This window comes from Coenobita brevimanus, chromosome 4 (assembly GCF_032717465.1).
Source record: "Coenobita brevimanus isolate Jiangsu-jjx chromosome 4, ASM3271746v2, whole genome shotgun sequence".
NCBI classification, from domain to species: Eukaryota; Metazoa; Arthropoda; class Malacostraca; order Decapoda; family Coenobitidae; genus Coenobita; species Coenobita brevimanus.
In genome coordinates, this window is record NC_136957.1 from 34376927 (window position 1) to 34396353 (window position 19427).

Here is a 19427-nt window from a genome sequence, read left to right on the forward strand (position 1 = left end):
ATACTGTAATTATCACCAATGGTAACATTAATAATATTAATACAGTAATAGTAATAATAATAATAATAATAATAATAGTAAATAAAATAATACTAATAACAATAATAAAAGTATTAATAAAAATAATAATCTCTAAATAACAGCACTTAAAATTATGCAGTACTAGGAGCAACCAAATAATTTTCCGAAAAAATACACAAAAAAAGAACACTATCACCCACAAAATCAGTACTAATAGATCAATTAATAACAACAATAATACCATAATAAAAAAAGCACCAATAATAATAATAATAATAATAATAATAATACAGTAATAATAATAAGAACAATAATAACCCAAACCCATCTAAACCAGCAGACCAACAACCAATATTACCAAATCTGGACTCCCATGGCAAATATCAAGAAACAGGTCATGGATGTCCTGGCAGCCATATACAAAACTGGGGCGTGGAGAGGGCATGTGTTCCTGCCGATTTACGAGGCTTGTCTGTAAATGTCAAGTGTACTGATTCTTCAAGGTCCAATATGGTACACTATACAGCACAAAGGCCACCAGGGAATACAATGGCACTTACTGAATGAGACAAGTATAGTTTAAGCATTGTATTTTCATATTAAAATATTGAATACATACCGATGATATTAAGGAGTAATACGCAAAGCTAATCATGAAGGCAACAGGAAGCCTCCTAAACCCACATGAACACAGGTGGAGGAATTGAAAGGTGCGAGAAAAAAGTGCCGGGTTACAAGACAGCTTTGATTATCCACACATTCAACAGTTGCCTGGGTGTTTCAAATTTTTAAATATTTGAATTCTGGATAACTATCACAATGATTCTTAACCCCTTGAGTCCAATGATGTGTTTGAGTGATTCCTTAGTCTTGCTAGACAAATCTATTTGGCTTTTGGGCCAGCTCTCATAGCAAAGAAGCAAACAAGGCTATAGCAATGAGCCTCTCCAGATCATATAACCAACCCATACGTGTTCCCTGTGTCAACAAGTGGGTTGGCAGAGGGTTAGTGCCCTTCTTCATAAAACACCTAACTCAAAGACAAACTGCCACCTCTTATGGGGCCATAGTGTCTGACTATAGATAGATAATCATTCAGCTGAAAAGTCTACCCTACGCTAAATATACTGTCATCACTGGAAGGCAGCAAAATGAGGTAGTAAAATTATAACAGGATATCCATTACTACCTTCAGGGGGTCTTTCACTTCACCTTGGCTCAGTGGTAACATCCCCACAAATTCTCATCATGATCCTTCTCGTACGCCATCCAAACAGGTACAGTATATGGGTAACCAGATGTGTGGATAATCCGAACTTCTCTGTGTTTTCAAAAGTGCCTTATCAAAGACTTTAACCCGTCACGTCCCGAGGTTTTCCGCACCTCTGACATCCCCCAGTCCCGAGGTATTTTCGATTTTTTTTTTTTGGCTAAAACCTTCGCTTTTGGTGAGAAACATAGAAAATTCATAGAGAAATCGCTCTCCTGAGGTTTAAAGTGCCCAATCCAGGTAGGAGTTCCTCCTTACCTGAGTGGGTTTTCTAACATGCTGGCACCAAAGAAAACGAGTTCTATGGGAGGGTAACTATTTTATCCACTCATAAACGGTATTTATTTATTTACTTGGTACGAATGTATATGTAGTATGACAGTATATTGGTTTTCAAGCAGTAATAAAGGCATTATAAGCATTGTTTCACTCACTAACTAATCACCATACCTGACCTATTTTTGCCACACTACCTGATCATTATTTCTGGCTGTTTCTTCTTCTAATGCTATATAAACATTGTCCTCCACATTGTCATCGATTGGGGAATCACTCTGACCCTGAATAACTTTACTAGCCAGGTCACTGGTAACAGGTCCTTTGCCAAGACAATGGCGTGAGGGGGGGAGGGGGGAGGTTATGCAGTGTAAGGCATTGTCCCTGCTTGGTATCTTGTACAGGAATAGAGGAAGGTGTCCCGTGTATACATACGAAAAATCACGTGCGAAAATTGAAAATTGTGCAAATTAGGTACCTTGCAATTGCACGACGTACTGGTACGTCGCCGGGACTGGCAAATGCAAATCGTGGTGACGTACCCATACGTCGTCGGGACGGGGCGGGTTAAACAAATGCCCCAACCACACATTCACAAGGGCTTCATTCAACAGTGCCCCGTTTATACCATATTCTCTACAACTTACACCCTCATAATGAGTTTCCAAATCACATCATTTACACACAAAAAGTGCCTTGGTTTTCAAAAGCTTATAAGTACAAAAATAAGTTTTACACTACAAGATAAATTCATTTCCTCCTTTAAAAAAAATAAAAATATAATACTAAAAGGCTTTTTAAAATTTACAAAAACAGATAAATAAATAAAGGTGTCTGAACCTAAACAAGTATTAACTTGCTAAACTCTGCAGGGTCATCACCCAGTAAGTCTGAGAACTGGCATACTAAAAATATATGGTGTCCCTCATTCTCTATTCATTTTAAAACTGGAAAAAAATAATAAGAAGAAGAATTCAGATTTATCTCCAGTCTATATAATTTCAAGTGCTTAATTTAGTAAAAAGTGCAGTACTTTACAGGTGCATAGAGATCATTACTCATTAATTCATGTTCCAATCTTCACACATTTATAGCTGCTATAGTTCTCATTCTGCTTATATACATATTTAAGTCTTTCAACATCCAGAAACCATAATCTGATGTTCATTTCCACTGCATTTTTTTTTTTAAGCAACAAAGAAGGAACCAAAGGCCAGAAGCCCACAGCTGTTCCCTCCATGAAAACACAAAAACAAGATAGCTGTAAAATGCTTTCCATTATTTCATTCCAGGATCATTTCTCACCCCATCTTTGATCAGAATTTGGCCTGGAATGATGCTGATGATTGGTTTAAAAAAAAAAAAAAAAAAAAAAAAAATGATTATAACTAAAACGATTTCCTCTTCAAATGCTAATGAGAACAAACACTCATAATTCACAGCTGTCCATGACATTCGGTGAATCTAATACTATCTATCTATCTATCTATAGCCCGACGCCCTAATCCCGCAAAGGGTGGCCGCAGACAAAACGCCTCCAAGTCACTCTGTCACCCACCATTTGACTACCCTCCCGCCAACTCACCCCCCACCTCCCTCATATACCTCTCAACTCCATCCCTCCACCTCATCCTCGGTCTACCCCACCCTCTCCCTCCCTCCACCTCACCTACATACACCCTCTTAGTCAGTCTTTCATCTCCATTCTCTCCACATGTCCAAACCACCTCAGTGTATTTCTCCTAATCTTCTCAACCACATCCACATCTACCCCACAACGTTCCTTCACTTCTTCATTCGTCAACCTGTCCCTCCATGTCACTCCACATGCTCCTCTCAAGTAACTCATTTCCACTGCTCTCACTCTTGACTTGTTCCCCTCTTGCAAGGTCCACGCCTCACTTCCATACGTCAGGGTAGGGATCACAATACTATCATGCAGTGACTTCTTAACTTCCATACTCACCTCCCTATATCTCATCACTGCTTTCAGTGTACCAACAACCTTCCTTCCCTGCTGTACCCTTTCACGTACTGCATCCCCCAAAGATCCATCCTTACTCATCACACTACCCAAGTACTTAAATGCACTCACATTCTCCATAGCCTCACCATCCAACCTCACTGCACACTCTGTGACTTCATTCCTCTCAAACACCATAACTTTACTTTTTTTTACATTAACTTTCAGCTTGCTCCTCCTACACACTGTCCCAAATTCATTCACCAAACCTTGCAACTCCCATTCATCTTCACTCAACAATACTGTATCATCAGCAAACAGCAACACCGGAAGCTTCCAAATCTCACCCTCATTCATTAGGGCCAGCCCCACATCCACTGCCCTACCTTGCACCTCCTTTACAACCCCATCCATATATATATTAAACAGCCATGGAGACATCACACACCCCTGTTTCAGTCCCACACTGAGATCAAAGAACTCACTCAGCTCACCATCCACTCGCACTGTAGCCCTAGCTCCCTTGTACATACTCTTTACAGCACTCAACAATTTCCCCTCCACTCCATATATTCTTAATACCTTCCACATACCTTGCCTATCCATTCTGTCATAAGCTTTCTCCAAGTCCATGAAGGCAGCATACACTTTCCTTCCCTTCTCTAGATACTTCTCCACTAAACATCTTAAAATAAATATCTGATCTACACACCCTTTTCCCTTCCTAAATCCCCCTTGTTCTTCTCCAACTAGCTCCTCTGTCATATGCCTAACCCTATCAATGAGTATTCTACCATATATTTTACCAGTCACACTAAGAAGGCAAATACCCCTATGGTTACCACATACTTCTCTCTCCCCTTTTCCTTTGTACAGAGGAACAATTATACCTGATTTCCAGTCCTCTGGAACCCTTCCCTCTTCCCAAGCCAATCTACACAACTTCCATATCCACTCCACAACAATCTCACCCCCATACCTAAGCATTTCACCACACACTCCATCAATTCCTGGGGCCTTTCCCAGCTTAATCTTCTTCATCGCTTCCACTACTTCCGCCCTACTGATCTCTTCCTCCCTCCTCTCATCTCTTCTTTTCCCAGCCATTCCCCAACCACTTATACTCACACTGCTCTCACTCTTTACATTCAACAAATCCTCAAAGTGCTCCTTCCATCTCCTCAATTTCTCTCTCTTCTCCACCAACAATCTATTATTCCTATCTTTCACTCCCCTATTATTTCCCCTTTCACACTGCCTTACTTTCTTTACCTCCTTCCAAAACAATTTCTTACTCTCCCTCCATTTCACACTCAGATTCCTCCCAAACTCTTCATCCACTTTCTTCTTACTCTCCTTCATCAGTCTCTTAACCTCCCTTCTCCTGCTCACATATACCTCTCTCTTCTCTCTCTCATCTTCTCCCCTACCTCTACTCGCCAACCATTCACCATATGCCTTCTTCTTTTGTTCCACAGCTCGTTTCACCTCATCATTCCACCATGCTGTCCCTTGCACACCCTTGCATCTCCTCCTCACTCCACAAACCGCCTCACACGCTGCGCCTATCTCTTCCGTGAATATCTTACATATGTCTTCCACCCCTTCCATCTGCTCTAGCTCATACCTTCCCAATCTTTCTTCCACTATGCTCTTATACTCTGTCATTTTCTCACTATCTTGCAATTTCTCCACTCTTCTCACAGGAGCTGCTTCCTCCTGTCTTCCCCTTCGCCTCCTCAACCACTTTCTTTGCATCTTTACCTTGGCCATCACTAAGTGATGGTCCGAGACTCCATTCCCCCACCCTCTCCACACTCTTGCATCCAACACTTGTCTTCTCATTCGCTCATCCACACACACGTAGTCTATCATTGCCTTTCGTTCAACAAGTTCACCATCCATCCTCCTCCTCACTCTCCATGTATACCGGTGGATCATCTTATGACGAAAGTAGGTGTTGGCTATTGCCAACCCCTTACAAGCACAGATGTCCACCAAAGCACTACCATTCCCATCTACTTCAGCTGGCACACCCCACTGACCAACCACTCCATCCACTCGTACATTCCCAACTTTGCCATTCATGTCTCCAATCAACAGCACTCTCTCGCTCCTCTCAAACTTGTCCATACATGCTTCTACTCTCGCCCAAAACTCATCTTTCACTCTTGCCACTCGATCCTCTGTTGGAGCATACACACATACAATCGCCCATGCTTGTATACCTACTTTCATCCTCACCCATACAATCCTTGCACCCACTATTCCATACTCTCTTATATTCTCCTTCCACTTCTTGCTTATCATCAGACATACTCCCTCTCTTGCCCTCTCATTCTCACTGACTCCCGCACATATACCTACACCATATTCCCATTCTCTCACCCTTTCACCTTCCATTTAGTTTCAGTCAATCCACATATATCCACTTTTGCATCCTCAAGCACCTGAACAATCTCTCTCTCTTTCACTTCATCATTCACTCCTCTCACATTCCATGTTCCCACCCTAAGAATGTCCTCTGTCCGTTCCTTAGTCGTCAACGTGTGGTCCGTCCGGCTCCGAGGCGCTTTGTTTGCTTTTTTAGTTACTGTAGTTCTTTTTACAGGGTGGGGCACTAACCCACCACCAACCCTTTTAGTCGCCTCGTACGACAAGCAGGGATACTGGGGGAGTATTCTTGAAACCCCCCTACCCCTCTGTTGTTATGCTGCCATGATCTTTTTAGTGTCATCAGTCAATCAATTAACCATTCATACTATAAAGTTTTTCTTTATAAGTTCATGGTTTTACTGTAAAATTTAAATACAGAGCCGAATGAACTGTATAACAAGACATTCTCGAACATAAATAGCAGTAGCTGTGAGAAAAGCAAATATTGTCTTTTCCAGCCTAAAATAAAAAATATAAACAAAATAAACAAAAACTAATGTGCATAATTATCTGAAAAGTTTCAAAATGTGTGCAAGGCATATAGAAAAGTGTGCATCTTCATTAAATCCACAGGCAACCACACATCAGTCAGTGCTGGAATCAATAGAGCTGTGCATATGTGAACACTAAGCTATTGTGCATGAAGGAGATCAGTGCATATAAGACCATAGTGAAAAATGTGCCCCCAAAATAGCATTAGGTTCAAAAATAAATCAGAGCCAGTCCTACATAAAACTTTGAACCATTAAAAAAATAATAATAATTGTGCATGAAGGAGGTCAGTGCATATCAGACCAGAGTGAAAAATGTGTCCCAAAAAATAGCATTAGGTTAAAAAATAAATCGAAACTAGTCCTGCATAAAATTCTGAATCATAAAAAAAAATAATAAAGAAAAATTGTGCCAGTAGTTAGAAAATCAGATTAAGTTTTCATGCCAGTCAGATATTAACCCCTTCACTACAATAATATCCTTTCTTAATTCATGCTTTCTCTGGCCGAGGAATGCCTTCATGTGGTGGCACAGATATAGCTGGGTAACTTCACTGCCTGGCTACACTGACATCCCTCAACTCCCTCCCAATCCCCTGAAGGGAGGATGGTGGGAGAGAAAATAAGGGGAGGGGAGGGTAACTTCAGCCTGCAGTCCACCGGGTTTACGGCCAGATGAGGCAGGGGTCACTACTACTACTACTACTATACTACTGCCACCACCACTACTACTACTACTACTACTACCATCATCACCACCACTACCATAACTACTGCTACTATTGTACTACTACCAATACTACCACTACCACTACTACTACTATTAATGCTACTACTACTACTACTACTATCTCCAAACTATTATATTCAGCTTAGGGAGACTTTTCAAACTGGATGGATTAGCTATAGGCAGTGGATCTACCTTGCTCTATCAGTGCCACCACATGAAGGCACCCCACTTTAGCAACAACAAGAATAAATCAAGTAAAGATATCATCATGCAAAGAGGGTTAAGCACAGGAGGATATACACATTAATATATATTTTACCAGCTATATAAACATCATAAACATTACCAGTCACATATATAAGTTTCAACACACGAATCAACATTTACACCAAGACCAAAGGCTGATGATTATGTAACACTTACAACTACATTTATGGTACAGAGAGAGAGAGAGAGAGAGAGAGAGATAGACAGACAGAGAGAGAGAGACAGAGAGAGAGACAGACAGACAGAGAGAGAGAGAGAGAGACACTGACAGAAACCCAGCTAGGAAAGGGGAGACTGCAACAAAAAACTGAAAAAGCAGAAAGACGTGAGAATATAGAAAATGTGACGAAGAAGAAACAATGATGCATAATTGAACAATGACTAAAAAGAAATGAAAAGATGAAAATGACATGGCACAGATGCAATGATGAAGAGGAAAATGGGATGAAGGAAAAAGGTGAGAGAAAGCCACACAGCAGCAGTAAGAAAACAGGAGGAGGAAGAGAAAGATGAGTTGAAGCCGTAGTGACAGAAAAAAAATGGAAAGAAGAAAAGCTGAGACACAGTTGGCCAGTGACAGAAGAGGAAATGAAAAAAAAATATGAGACACAGCTGCCAATAACATACCAGGCCTATTACCCTGTGTAGAAGGCATGGCTGTGATCCCTGGGCGTGTGGGCAACCAGTACTTACATCTGGTGTGAGGGGTTCTCCATCAGAGCGACATTCCTCCACCACCAGCGAGGGGAACAGACCCACCGTACCCTCACCCACCAGCTCGCCCTCCCACCAGCCATCGTCCACGCCGTTCACCTCCCGCTGCAGCACCTTGATCACCTGACCCTCCAGGAATGTCAACTCCTCCGGGCACGTCGCCTCATAGTCATAAACCGCTCGACAGTAGTCGCCATCTGAGACGAGAAACCTTCATGTTTATATTCTAAGATCATTTATCAAGGTAGCATATCTGAGACGAGAAACCTTCATGTTTATTTTCTAAGATCACTTATCAAGGTAGCATATCTGAGACGAGAAACCTTCATGTTTATATTCTCAGATCACTTATCACGGTAGCACGTGCACGTCCTATTACTAGAAATCCCTCTGCAAGTAACTGAACTGAAATTGCTCATATGACATATCCAAAAGCATATTTACTTTGTCTGGCAGGAAAGCTTTATGTAACACAGTTTTCACTTTTGCCTCAAGAGTGGGTGTCTATTTGTTAGCATTTTCACTGCAAAGTGGAGTGCGTACTGTCTGCTTACACAGACATCATAAACCCCTTCACTAATGTCACAAATGCCATCAAAACAAAAGGAAAAAAATCACGAGGTGTCACCGATAAAAGCAATAATACATGTAACCTATGAGGTGAAGTACAGTACAGTGTACATGTATTTCACAGGACACCATGTACTATAGTGATGTATTGTACAGTGGCAGACTCACCTTGGAACTGGTCTTCTCCCAACTACAGTATATAACTGTTACTACTGTACATGCTCAATTCAACCAACTATTTCACTCTAATATGCTCTCCTTGCCAATATACAAGTATTAAAAAAAAAAAAAAAAAAAAAAAAAGCAGACCCACCTAGGAAATGAACATCAAAAAAAAAAAAAAAAAAAAAAGACCCTCCTTGGAACTGGCAAAAAAAATGAATTAATTAAAATAAAAATAAAAAATGCCGACCCACCTTGGAACTGGCCAGCATCCACGGGCAAGGTCAGGGCTGGTGGCACGGCAGAGGCTGGGGGCAGTGTGGTGGTGGTGGCAGGGGGCGGGGGTGGGGGCAGCTCTGCAGGCGGGGCGCTGGAGTACTCGTCTGCACCACCACCGTAGTCCACCGCACCCTGTGTTTTGGGGTGGGACAAGTGGGGGGGGGGATGGAGGGGGCAGAGGGAGGGAGAGGAAAGAGGATGGGAGAAAGAAGGAGAGATGGGAAAAAGGGAGGGGAGACAGAATGGGAGGAAGAAGAGGGAGGGATGAGAAGAAGGGAGGGGAGAGATGATGGGAGGAAGAAGAGGGAGATGGGAGGAGGAGGAGGAGGAGGAAAGAATAAAAAAGAGGGGGGATAGGAGAGGAAAGGAAAATAAACAAAAAAGTTAGTCAAGAATAGTTTCACCTTGGTTAAACACACACACACACACACACACACACACACACACACACACACACAAAGAGAAGAGTTTATGTATCAATAACCTGCACACATAATGTTCTTTAAGTCAACAATAAATTTCCATATTACATGCTAACTACTGTATACTGTAAATGGTATTTATATTCCAATACTGCCTTACATACTAGTGGCTACATTTCTAAAAATAAAACACCGCTTTGCATGACACTAACTATATATGTATTATTCAGCTATGGATTTCCATATTATTCATAACCCCTTCAGTACAATGATGCATTTGGCTCATTCTTGCTAGCCTGGTGCTGGAGAAGGACACCTTCACGTGGTGGCACTGACATAACTGGACGGCTCCACTGCCCACCTATACAAACACTATACAAAACTCTCTCTCTATCCCCCCCAGGGGAGGATGGGAAACTGGAGGGGTACACAATCAGCCTGCAGGCCAGTGGGTTCAGGTTTCAGATGAACCTTGGGTTTCAAGCACCAGTACAACATGCAGCCTCCAGGCAATTTTTTTTTTATCTTGGGAAAGACTTGTAGTGAAAGCATACATGAGAGTAAACATTATATCTATTCTTAAAAGGTATATAAAAGCCATATCTAAATCCTCCAGCTCAAAAGACACCTAAGCAAAATAAAACTGTCTGGAAATAGCAGGAATAAAGGTGAAAAATAATCACTGAACTGAAGGGGTTACATACAATTTCTAGATTTACATATTCCTGGCTTTGGTCTTAATTTCAAATACTTGACCATGTTACTAATAATACTCTTAAATTTAACTGAGCCTTTCTAAACAATCAATTTATAATTCTATTTGGCTACCTATTGGTCCACCATATAATGATGATACATACTGTGCGTATATATATATATATATATATATATATATATATATATATATATATATATATATGTACAGCATGTATATACTGTATATATAAACATGGGTATGGATCTGCTTAACTGAAACACAAATAAGAAGTACATAAGTTCAAAATAAAACCATTAACAGGAAAGTTGTTGTTAGTATGTTTATCAGTCGTGTATGAAATTGAAACATTCACTCAGTTTATTAAAATCATTGGGCTTGGAATAATTTACAGAGAATTAAGAAGCATAAATTCAAGATATGGAAACCTGTTGATACATTCACGGTGTTTAGTGAATGTGTAGGTAGTTTAAATCTTCACTGAGTTCAGTATGAGGAACTGGTTTAAGGACAGACAACAGCACAGCAAAACTTGAATACCAAACTGTTATTCGGTGAATCAAACTGATGTTAAGGGCATTTAGTGAACATGGATGCTGTGTAATACATCCATTCAGTTTTATTACAGGAACTTCCTTTAATAAGAGATGATAAAGAGGCCTAAAAAAAAAGTTATAAAGTGTAGTTACATTGATAAAATTTATGAATGTGTTGGTGGAGGGTTACTGCCCCTCCCCATAAAACAATGAACTCAAAGACAAACAGCCAACCCTCAGGAGACTATGGCATCCGGTTGTGCGCAGACAGATAGTACGTAATCAAACATTCAATCACTTCATTACATTTATATGCTTAATTAATGTGTATGTACATGTCACGCAAACATTCATTTACTTTATTACAGGGGCAGGTTTGAGAATAATATACAACAAAATAATAAATCGACACAAATTTCAAAAACCATTTTTTTTAAGATTGTTGTTGTTACTTTCTTTAAGCTTAGTAAATAGTTAAGTAATTCATTCACAAGATTTCATTACAATATATGGGTATGAACATCTTTTCACTACGTACTGTAAAACAATTAACTCTAAGCCCTTGGCCACCCCGTTAGGGATACATGGCGTCTGGCAATGAATGAATGAATGAACATCATCGGAAAATATGATGAAACTACAGGTATTACAAATTTTATGAAGGCAAATTGGGCAGTTACGTCGTTAACTTTAAAGAACGGTGCACATAGCTTACACATCTGCAAACTGTTGCTGATTATAAGGGTATGGAAAAAATTTAATGCAGGAAAATAAAGCATAAGATAAAAAAAAGGAAGATACAAATTTGATTTTATGGAATGGCATTAATGATGGAAAATAAAGCATAAGATAAAAAAAAGTTACAAATTTGACTTTAGAGGAAAAAAAAAGGTTACCTTCTCTTAGCTTTAACGATGGAAAATAAAGCATAAGATTTTTTAAAAGTTACAAATTTGACTCTGGGAGTAATAATGTTACCTTCTTTTGGTTTTAATGATGAAAAATAAAGTATAAGATTTTTTTAAAAATTACAAATTTGACTTAAGGGAGAAATACTGTTACCTTCTTTCAGCCTAATGACTGTGCAATAGAAAATCACACAAATATAGTCATGCAAAAACCTGATATAAAACCCTTTACCTATTATTATCACATTAACACCTTCACTAAAAGGATGTGTTTTTATTCTCCCAGCCTAGAGACAATTTCATTTAGAAGCTCGTACTCTTGTGGGGTAAGGAGGCTCCCTATCACCTCTTCCTTAGTGATTTATTTCTGGATGTGACTGGTTAACAATTTTGTTTACCTACAGAGGTCTATATTCTTGTGGGGTCAGGAGGCTCTCTAGCTCCTTTTCCTTAGTGATTTATTTTTGGATGTGGCTAGTTAACATCCTGCTGTAAGTCATCTATGCAGTGTGTGGCCATATTAGAAGGATTTATACAACACAGAAGAGGACAGAAAGGTGTAGTAAACAAGATAAATTGCTAAAGAAAAGATGTTAGGGAACCAGGGAGATTTCAGACTAACCCTTTCACTTCACGATGTTTCTTGAAGCTAAAAGGGCTGTCTGGACATTGCTACTCCTCACCCTGCCCTAAGGTGGGAAAGGAGGTCTGGATGACGATGACGATGATAAAAAAAAAAGGACGGTGTTGATACTAAAAACTTGCTAGTGTGGGTGGGAATTCAGCATCAATGTAATCTATAGAAGTTCCAACCCACACCCACCCATGTCCAGTGGGGCCACTTGTATGGTTTCTAGTGATGCCAACCTCCCACCCACACAAGCTGCACTGGGTATGTATGCCACTTTAAATCATATGGTGGTACTTGGGGTTCAATAAAAAATACATCACCGCAGCGAAGGTGTTAGAGTATCGGCGTACATCACTGTGTTGTATTCTAGCAGGCTCAGGAGACTTAGTACCTCTTACTTACTGATTTAGTTTGCTTATTATACCTTACTATTCTCTTCTATGTCTTTTAAACATACAGAAATGCATAAATGAAATACAAGACTATACTGACATGAAAATACTGTACAGTGGGGCACCAATTTTCGCGCCTAACTGGGTCCAAAAATAATGCGCGAAAGTGGAATTAGCGAAAGTTGGGGCATTGTCTTTATGGCAAAAAAGCTAATTGGTTCCCGGTTATCCTAAAGTAACATCAGATTTTCATTTTCACTTGCAATACAGTACATCAAATCACTATTGTACATTGCATTGTGAGATACAAACAATAAAAACTGTACAGTACACATTATATGAGGAGAAACATACCACAGAGACCAGGTTGAGGTGTTTAATGGATGTTGAGGGGAGAGTATCCGAGGCGCGTGGCGGGCTTATTTAGCCACGCCAGACGTATTGGTGCCACCTCTTGCTGCCTCGCTACCACTCTCTCTCTCTGCCTCCTCAGATGCAACTCCCCCCACACCACCAGGCTCTTCCCCCACACCACCAGGCCCTTTCCCCACACTACCAGGTATAGTAGAGGCCATTGAACTGTGAGAATCCAACACAATGGAGCTAGCACGCTCGTACACAATGGCGGGAATGGGTGGACAGAGTGTTGACATGACGTCATTCAAGATGGCGGTGGGTTGCGGGTGGGCGGTGCAGGAAATTCAAAGTTCAAAATATTGTCCCAAACCCAAAATTTGTGCGCGAAAATCGATTTTTTTTCAAGCGAAAGTGGAAGTTAGGGAATATTTGGTGCATGCCGCGAAAGTGGATTCCGCGAATCCTGCTGTAGCGAAAGTTGGTGCACTACTGTATTCTCAATTATATTACTGATTTTTAATACTGACTTCAAGTGTGTAAATAACACGAGAAAACCTAAACATGTCCTATGCAAAATAATCCAATCAGCAAGAAGTCTCCACGGGCAACATGAAAACAAATTATCAATATTATTCCACAGAGAAACTTGAAGCCTTTGGTCAACACTGATAATATTTACAAGCACAGGTCCAGCTGTCTCTATAACACTGTAAATAGCAATGATGGTCTGCGTTATTATGGGTTAGGATGCTTTCCACTACTTACTTCTTTTTAATTTACTTATGGAAATCATTTGTTAGTATTCTTTAAGTTATTTATGCAAGTCAGGTCCATATAAATAACAAACTACTGAACAAGAGGCAACAAGTAGATCAAATTTCAAACATGTAGCTGCTACCATGGACTCTGTGCAGTGCTGCCATACAAGTAATGTGTAGCTAAAAGCTTGGAAGGAGGAGCATACAGTTAAAGTCTGAGTGTCATTAGAAATTAATAGATTTCTTTTGCCAACAGTCTGCCACAACTGCCTGGAAGTAATAAACTGATTTTTGTATTTCAGTTAAACCTCCAGCAACACAGGCCACTTCAGCTGTAGCCCAGCAAACCCTTATATGGGGGTTCCTCAGGAGAAAGCATGGCATCATTTTCAGTAAGAGGTACTTGCAAGCCTCATAAGCACACAAGAATGCAGCCTTTACACCTAGCAATATGTGAAACATGTGAGCCAACCACCCAAAGTTAGCCAACATATGGTACAGCTGCTGCACTATACCTACACACACCATGTATTCCCTGCAGCACTATGGCTGAGGCTGGCAGGCTGACACACTCAGCACACACACATACATCAAGTGTGTAGATGGTGAGAGACTTTTCCAACATGGTAAAAGCATAAATCCAGCTCTTCTACTATACACACAGCCACTCACCTCACACAAGTCTCCCACCACCACCACACAGCACCCAGGCCCAAGGTTACAGCAGGACTAGAAAATTATTTATTCTCAGCACCAAGATTACTGCATGACCAGAGGACAGTTTATTCTCAGTACCACATTATTAAAAACCATGCTCTTGAAACATTCTGATTATCCGGTTTATAACCATGAGGTCTTTTTAGTTGAATCTGGCTACTATACTTCTGAAGACTTTATTCAACTTAGGAAAACTGGAAGGTTTAGATACAGACATCATTAACCCATTCATTTTGAGAAGAATGTCCTAAGCTGAATAAAACAGTATAACCTAGTATGACCTCAGTTAAATCAAACTGAAAAAGATGTCCTTGGGCTGAATGGACAAGGAACTTCATGACACATTGCAATAAAAATTTGTCCATCATTTTGAGGTTCTTGACATAAATCTTGGGCCTGGTTTGACGCAAATTAAAAGAAGAGTATTCGTATGCTTATTTGAAGTCCGATTTCTTGCGGCCGATGGGAGTAACTTCTTTTAACCGTTTTCCAATAAGTGTTTTCCATTTTCTTCAATTTTGTGGCACATTTTCTTCTTGATTCCTCCTTTCTCTTTGCCTCAATGTTTCTGCAGTGTTTGGCTGTTGAGTGCATACAGGGGAGGGTGAGGTGGCTTATGCAGCGCTCACCCTTACCACTAACACCATCTGCTGAAGCCAGGTCAAAGTATTTTTCTGATCACAGGGGAAACATTTATCATTCTACAGCAAATGTAACTTAGGAAGTCACTGCCTTCTGTCGCATTTCAGTGCCATAACATCTAAGCAGTCAAAATCATGTGTACAGTATTGTATGGATATGACACTGCCACTGGAACATTTTTATTTAAAAAAAAAAAAAAAAAAAAAAAAAAAAAAAAAAGCCAATGGCTAAAAGCTTGCTAAAAAGTTGCTCTTCCCAAGATAAACTAAACAAAATACATCCAGAGTCAGGATTCATTCACTTTGGAATGCTTGGACACTTGTGTGTAAAAATGCAGGAGGTTCTTCTTGAGAATATTTCTGTATGTGTTGCAATGCATTTTTTGCTATACTTAAAACATACAACGGTAAAAACTAAAAATCTTAAAGATGAAAAAGGTGGGGGGGAATCTGAGTCTGTAGAGACAAAAATAATTCAAAGCATTCACTAAAATTCACATTTGCACTGATCGATGGCACAAAATTTTAAAATTTCCCTGGACTTTGATCTGGCTGCAAAAGATGGCGTGAGTGAGTTTTAAATGAGGCTGAGGGAAAAGCAAGATCAAGCAAAATGCAGCAAACAAGAGGGCGGCAAAAATGGGCAAGGGGAAGACGGGAACACATCTATGACAGAAAACACAAGAATTTTGCTAAATCAGATAAAATGCAAAAAGGCAATGAAAAAGCAAATATAAACATGAATAAAAATGGAAAAAGGAAATCTATAGGAAAGGAAAGAAAACTAGAAAGCAAGAGGATATGAGAGAAGAGATAGGACAGAGGAGTGAATGAAGATAAAGTCAAAGATGAAGGAAGTACAAGAGGAAGTATAGACTGATTTTATTTTTATTTATTTATGTTTTATTTAATGCAAAGAAGAAGGAACAAAAGGCCAGGAGCCCACAAGATTGTTCCCTCTAAGAAAAAACAAAAACAAGATAACAGGAAGCCAAATTCAAGATCCATTCATTTTAAGACGCTCCTAACTCATTCAGTGGGAGGAAATTTGGGAAAAAATTTATAATACAGCTTGGAGGCACATAAAGGTTCAGGCAATTACAACCTCAATGAATTCCAAAGTGATTCCATTTTATAAAATTAATGACATTTATGAAAAAACTCGATGATATAACAGCTAATTTATTACAGGGAATAGTTGGCCAATGGCGTTTAATTTACAAACAGAGCGACTTGGAGGCTTTTTGTCTGTGGCTACCCTTTGCGGGATTAGGGCGTCGGGCTATAGATGGATAGATAGAAGTTGATATATTGTGTAGAATCACAACATCATCATAAATTCCAATAAAGCTAGGGACACAGGGATCTCCGCACTCCTTTATTTTATCATACTCCATTACAATTATTATTTTTTTTTTTTTTAAGGAAGAAGGAACCAAAGGCCAGAATGTGTGAAAACTGTCATTGGTATAGTTAGCATCCACACTGCCACGGCCTTTTGATTGCCGATGATACATACATGGCATAATCTACGCCTGGTAGGAGTGATAATGGACTGTGGCCTCTTGTCTGATAATGCTTGAATGGGAGTCCTTCATTTATCAGTGGTGAATTAGAGAAAAAGAGAGAGAGAGAGAGAGAGAGAAGTGGAGGTAGAGAGACTTCAAAACACTCCCACCTCAAAACTGTAATCCAGAGAGGAGAAAGATACAGGCACCTCCATTTCCTCCTCCTCCTCCTCCTCCTCCACCTCCTCTGTCTAGTGGAGGAAAGATGTGGAGGCAGTGATTTACTCATCTTACTCACATGGGACTCAGCTTGACTCATTTTATACAACATTTATACTCATTTTGCCTCATTTACTCACATTCATCTCTTCATTTTATCACCAGACTCACCCCTTTCATTCAGTACATGTTCTTATTCACTTCATTCATCAGTTTGACTCATTTTTTGCAACATTCATATTTATTCACCTCATTTACTCACATTCATCTCTTCATTATATCACCAGACTCACTCATCTTATTCAGTACATTTTGTTATTCACTTCATTCATCTCTCTTACATTCATCTCTTCATCATTTCACCTGACTTACTCATCACAATCAGTACATTTTGTTATTCACTTCATTCACCTCTCTCATCATTTACTCACTCACCACTCCCTTATTCATTCTTTTCTCACATTTAATTGCCCAACCTACCCCTTTCTTGGCCTTGCACACCTCCTCACACCTTCACTCTCACTCATATATATTCTTTTCAAACTCAAAAAAATTCAGTGACTTTCCATCTTTCCTTCTCTCTTTTTTTTCTTACTTTTTTTTTTTTTCACTTACGGTATAAAACCACATTCTAGTTGTCCTACCACACCTCCTCCCACCCTCAATCTCTCTCATATACAGTACTCTTTTCCTTTTCACCACCTGTTCTGTTTGATCTGCCATGTTTTAACTCTCCTCACTCTCTCTCTCTTGCTTCCTCAACTTGCATACCTTGCTTTCCCACAGACCAAATCATTTTTTTCTACATCTATCCCATTTCCTATTATCCTTCCCCACTCGTACAGATCGATATCGTTATTTGTCTTCCTCAATCTCTGTGCATTGCTTTCTCACATTACTAACCATCTTCTTGTCCTGTAACTCTTATATTCACTCATATTCTCAGCCATTTACACCTTCCATTTATGCTTATACTGCACTGACTATGTTAAAAGAGATGCAGTGGGCATTTTCCCTTGACTGCAGCTCCACATGCATTGCTCTCTTATGTATCAAACCATCTTCTTGTCCTGTAATTCTCATATTGACTCATATTCTCAACCACTTACACCTTCTCTTTATGCTTATACTGATGATGCTACATGAGATGCAGTGGGTATTTTCCCTTGACTGCAGCCCCACATGCATTGCTTCCTTACATATCAAACCATCATCCTGCCCTGTAACTCTCATATTCACTCATATTCTCACCATTTACACTTGCCATTTATGCTTAGAGACCTCTGGCTGGGCTAAGAGAGATGAAGTGGGTCTTTTCACTCAACTACAGCCCTCTACCTGTATATATTCTGAGATGTTTCCCTGCCTTTTCAAACTCATTCCTATCAGTTGCTACTTCTTTCAGTCTTGACAAACTTCCCTGCCTTCTCTACCTCATTGAATTCTATCATCTGTGTTATCTTCCATTCCTTGAACTTCAATACCTCACTTTGATCGGTATTCTCGTCGGTTGAGGAAGCTCTCTGACACCATTTCCTCAGTGATGTCTTTTATTCATTACACCTTCCTGTCCATTCTGTCTTACAAAAATCCCTCCAATATCACCATACCCTGCATAAACCATGAACAAAAGGATATCAACCAGTCATATCCAAAAATAAATCACTAGGCAAGAGGTGTTAGGGAGCTTCCTTAACTGACTACAATGCAAGTCTTTCTCACACAATCTCACTCACTTACCACGATACATTCTTCTTGTTACCCTTCCATGCCTCTCTCTTTTTCACTCTTGCTCACTAATACCCCTCTCATCACACTATTTTTCACTCTTGCTCACTAATACCCCTCTCATCACACTATATTTCACTCTCGCTCACTAATACCCCTCTCATCACACTATACTTCACTCTCACTCATTAATACCCCTCTCATCACATTATATTTCACTCACTAACGCCCCTCTCATCATACTATATTTCGGTCTCACTCACCAATACCCCTCTCATCACATTACATTTCACTCTCACTCACTAATATCCCTCTCATCACACTATACTTCACTCTCACTCACTAATATCCCTCTCATCACACTATACTTCACTCTCACTCACTAATACCCCTCTCATCACATTATACATCACTCTCACTCACTAATACTCCTCTCATCACATTATACATCACTCTCACTCACTAATACTCCTCTCATCACACATGATATTTCATTCTTGCTCACTAATGCCCCTCTCGTCACACCGTGTTAATCCTCTCATTTCCTTAACATCATTCCTCTAATTCATATTCATATTCATTTCTATATTAACTCTCTTCTCCATCAACCATCTAACTTTCACACACTCTTCTTCATTCCATCACACACACACACACACACACACACACAACCAAGCACCATCCCTGAAATATCACACTGGAAAAAAAAACACTGG

The 19427-nt window shown here is 39.8% G+C and overlaps 1 protein-coding gene across 1 annotated transcript in view; it reads right to left on the reverse strand.

The window, feature by feature from the left end:
• nwk (FCH and double SH3 domains nervous wreck) overlaps window positions 1–19427 on the reverse strand; it is a 137345-nt gene that overhangs the window by 40277 nt on the left and 77641 nt on the right. The window contains exons 17-18 of the mRNA XM_080269954.1: window positions 9155–9311; window positions 8119–8365 (exon numbers count right to left, since the gene is read on the reverse strand). Of these exons, the coding sequence (XP_080126080.1) occupies window positions 8119–8365; window positions 9155–9311 (404 nt within the window). The remainder of the gene's footprint in view (window positions 1–8118; window positions 8366–9154; window positions 9312–19427) is intronic.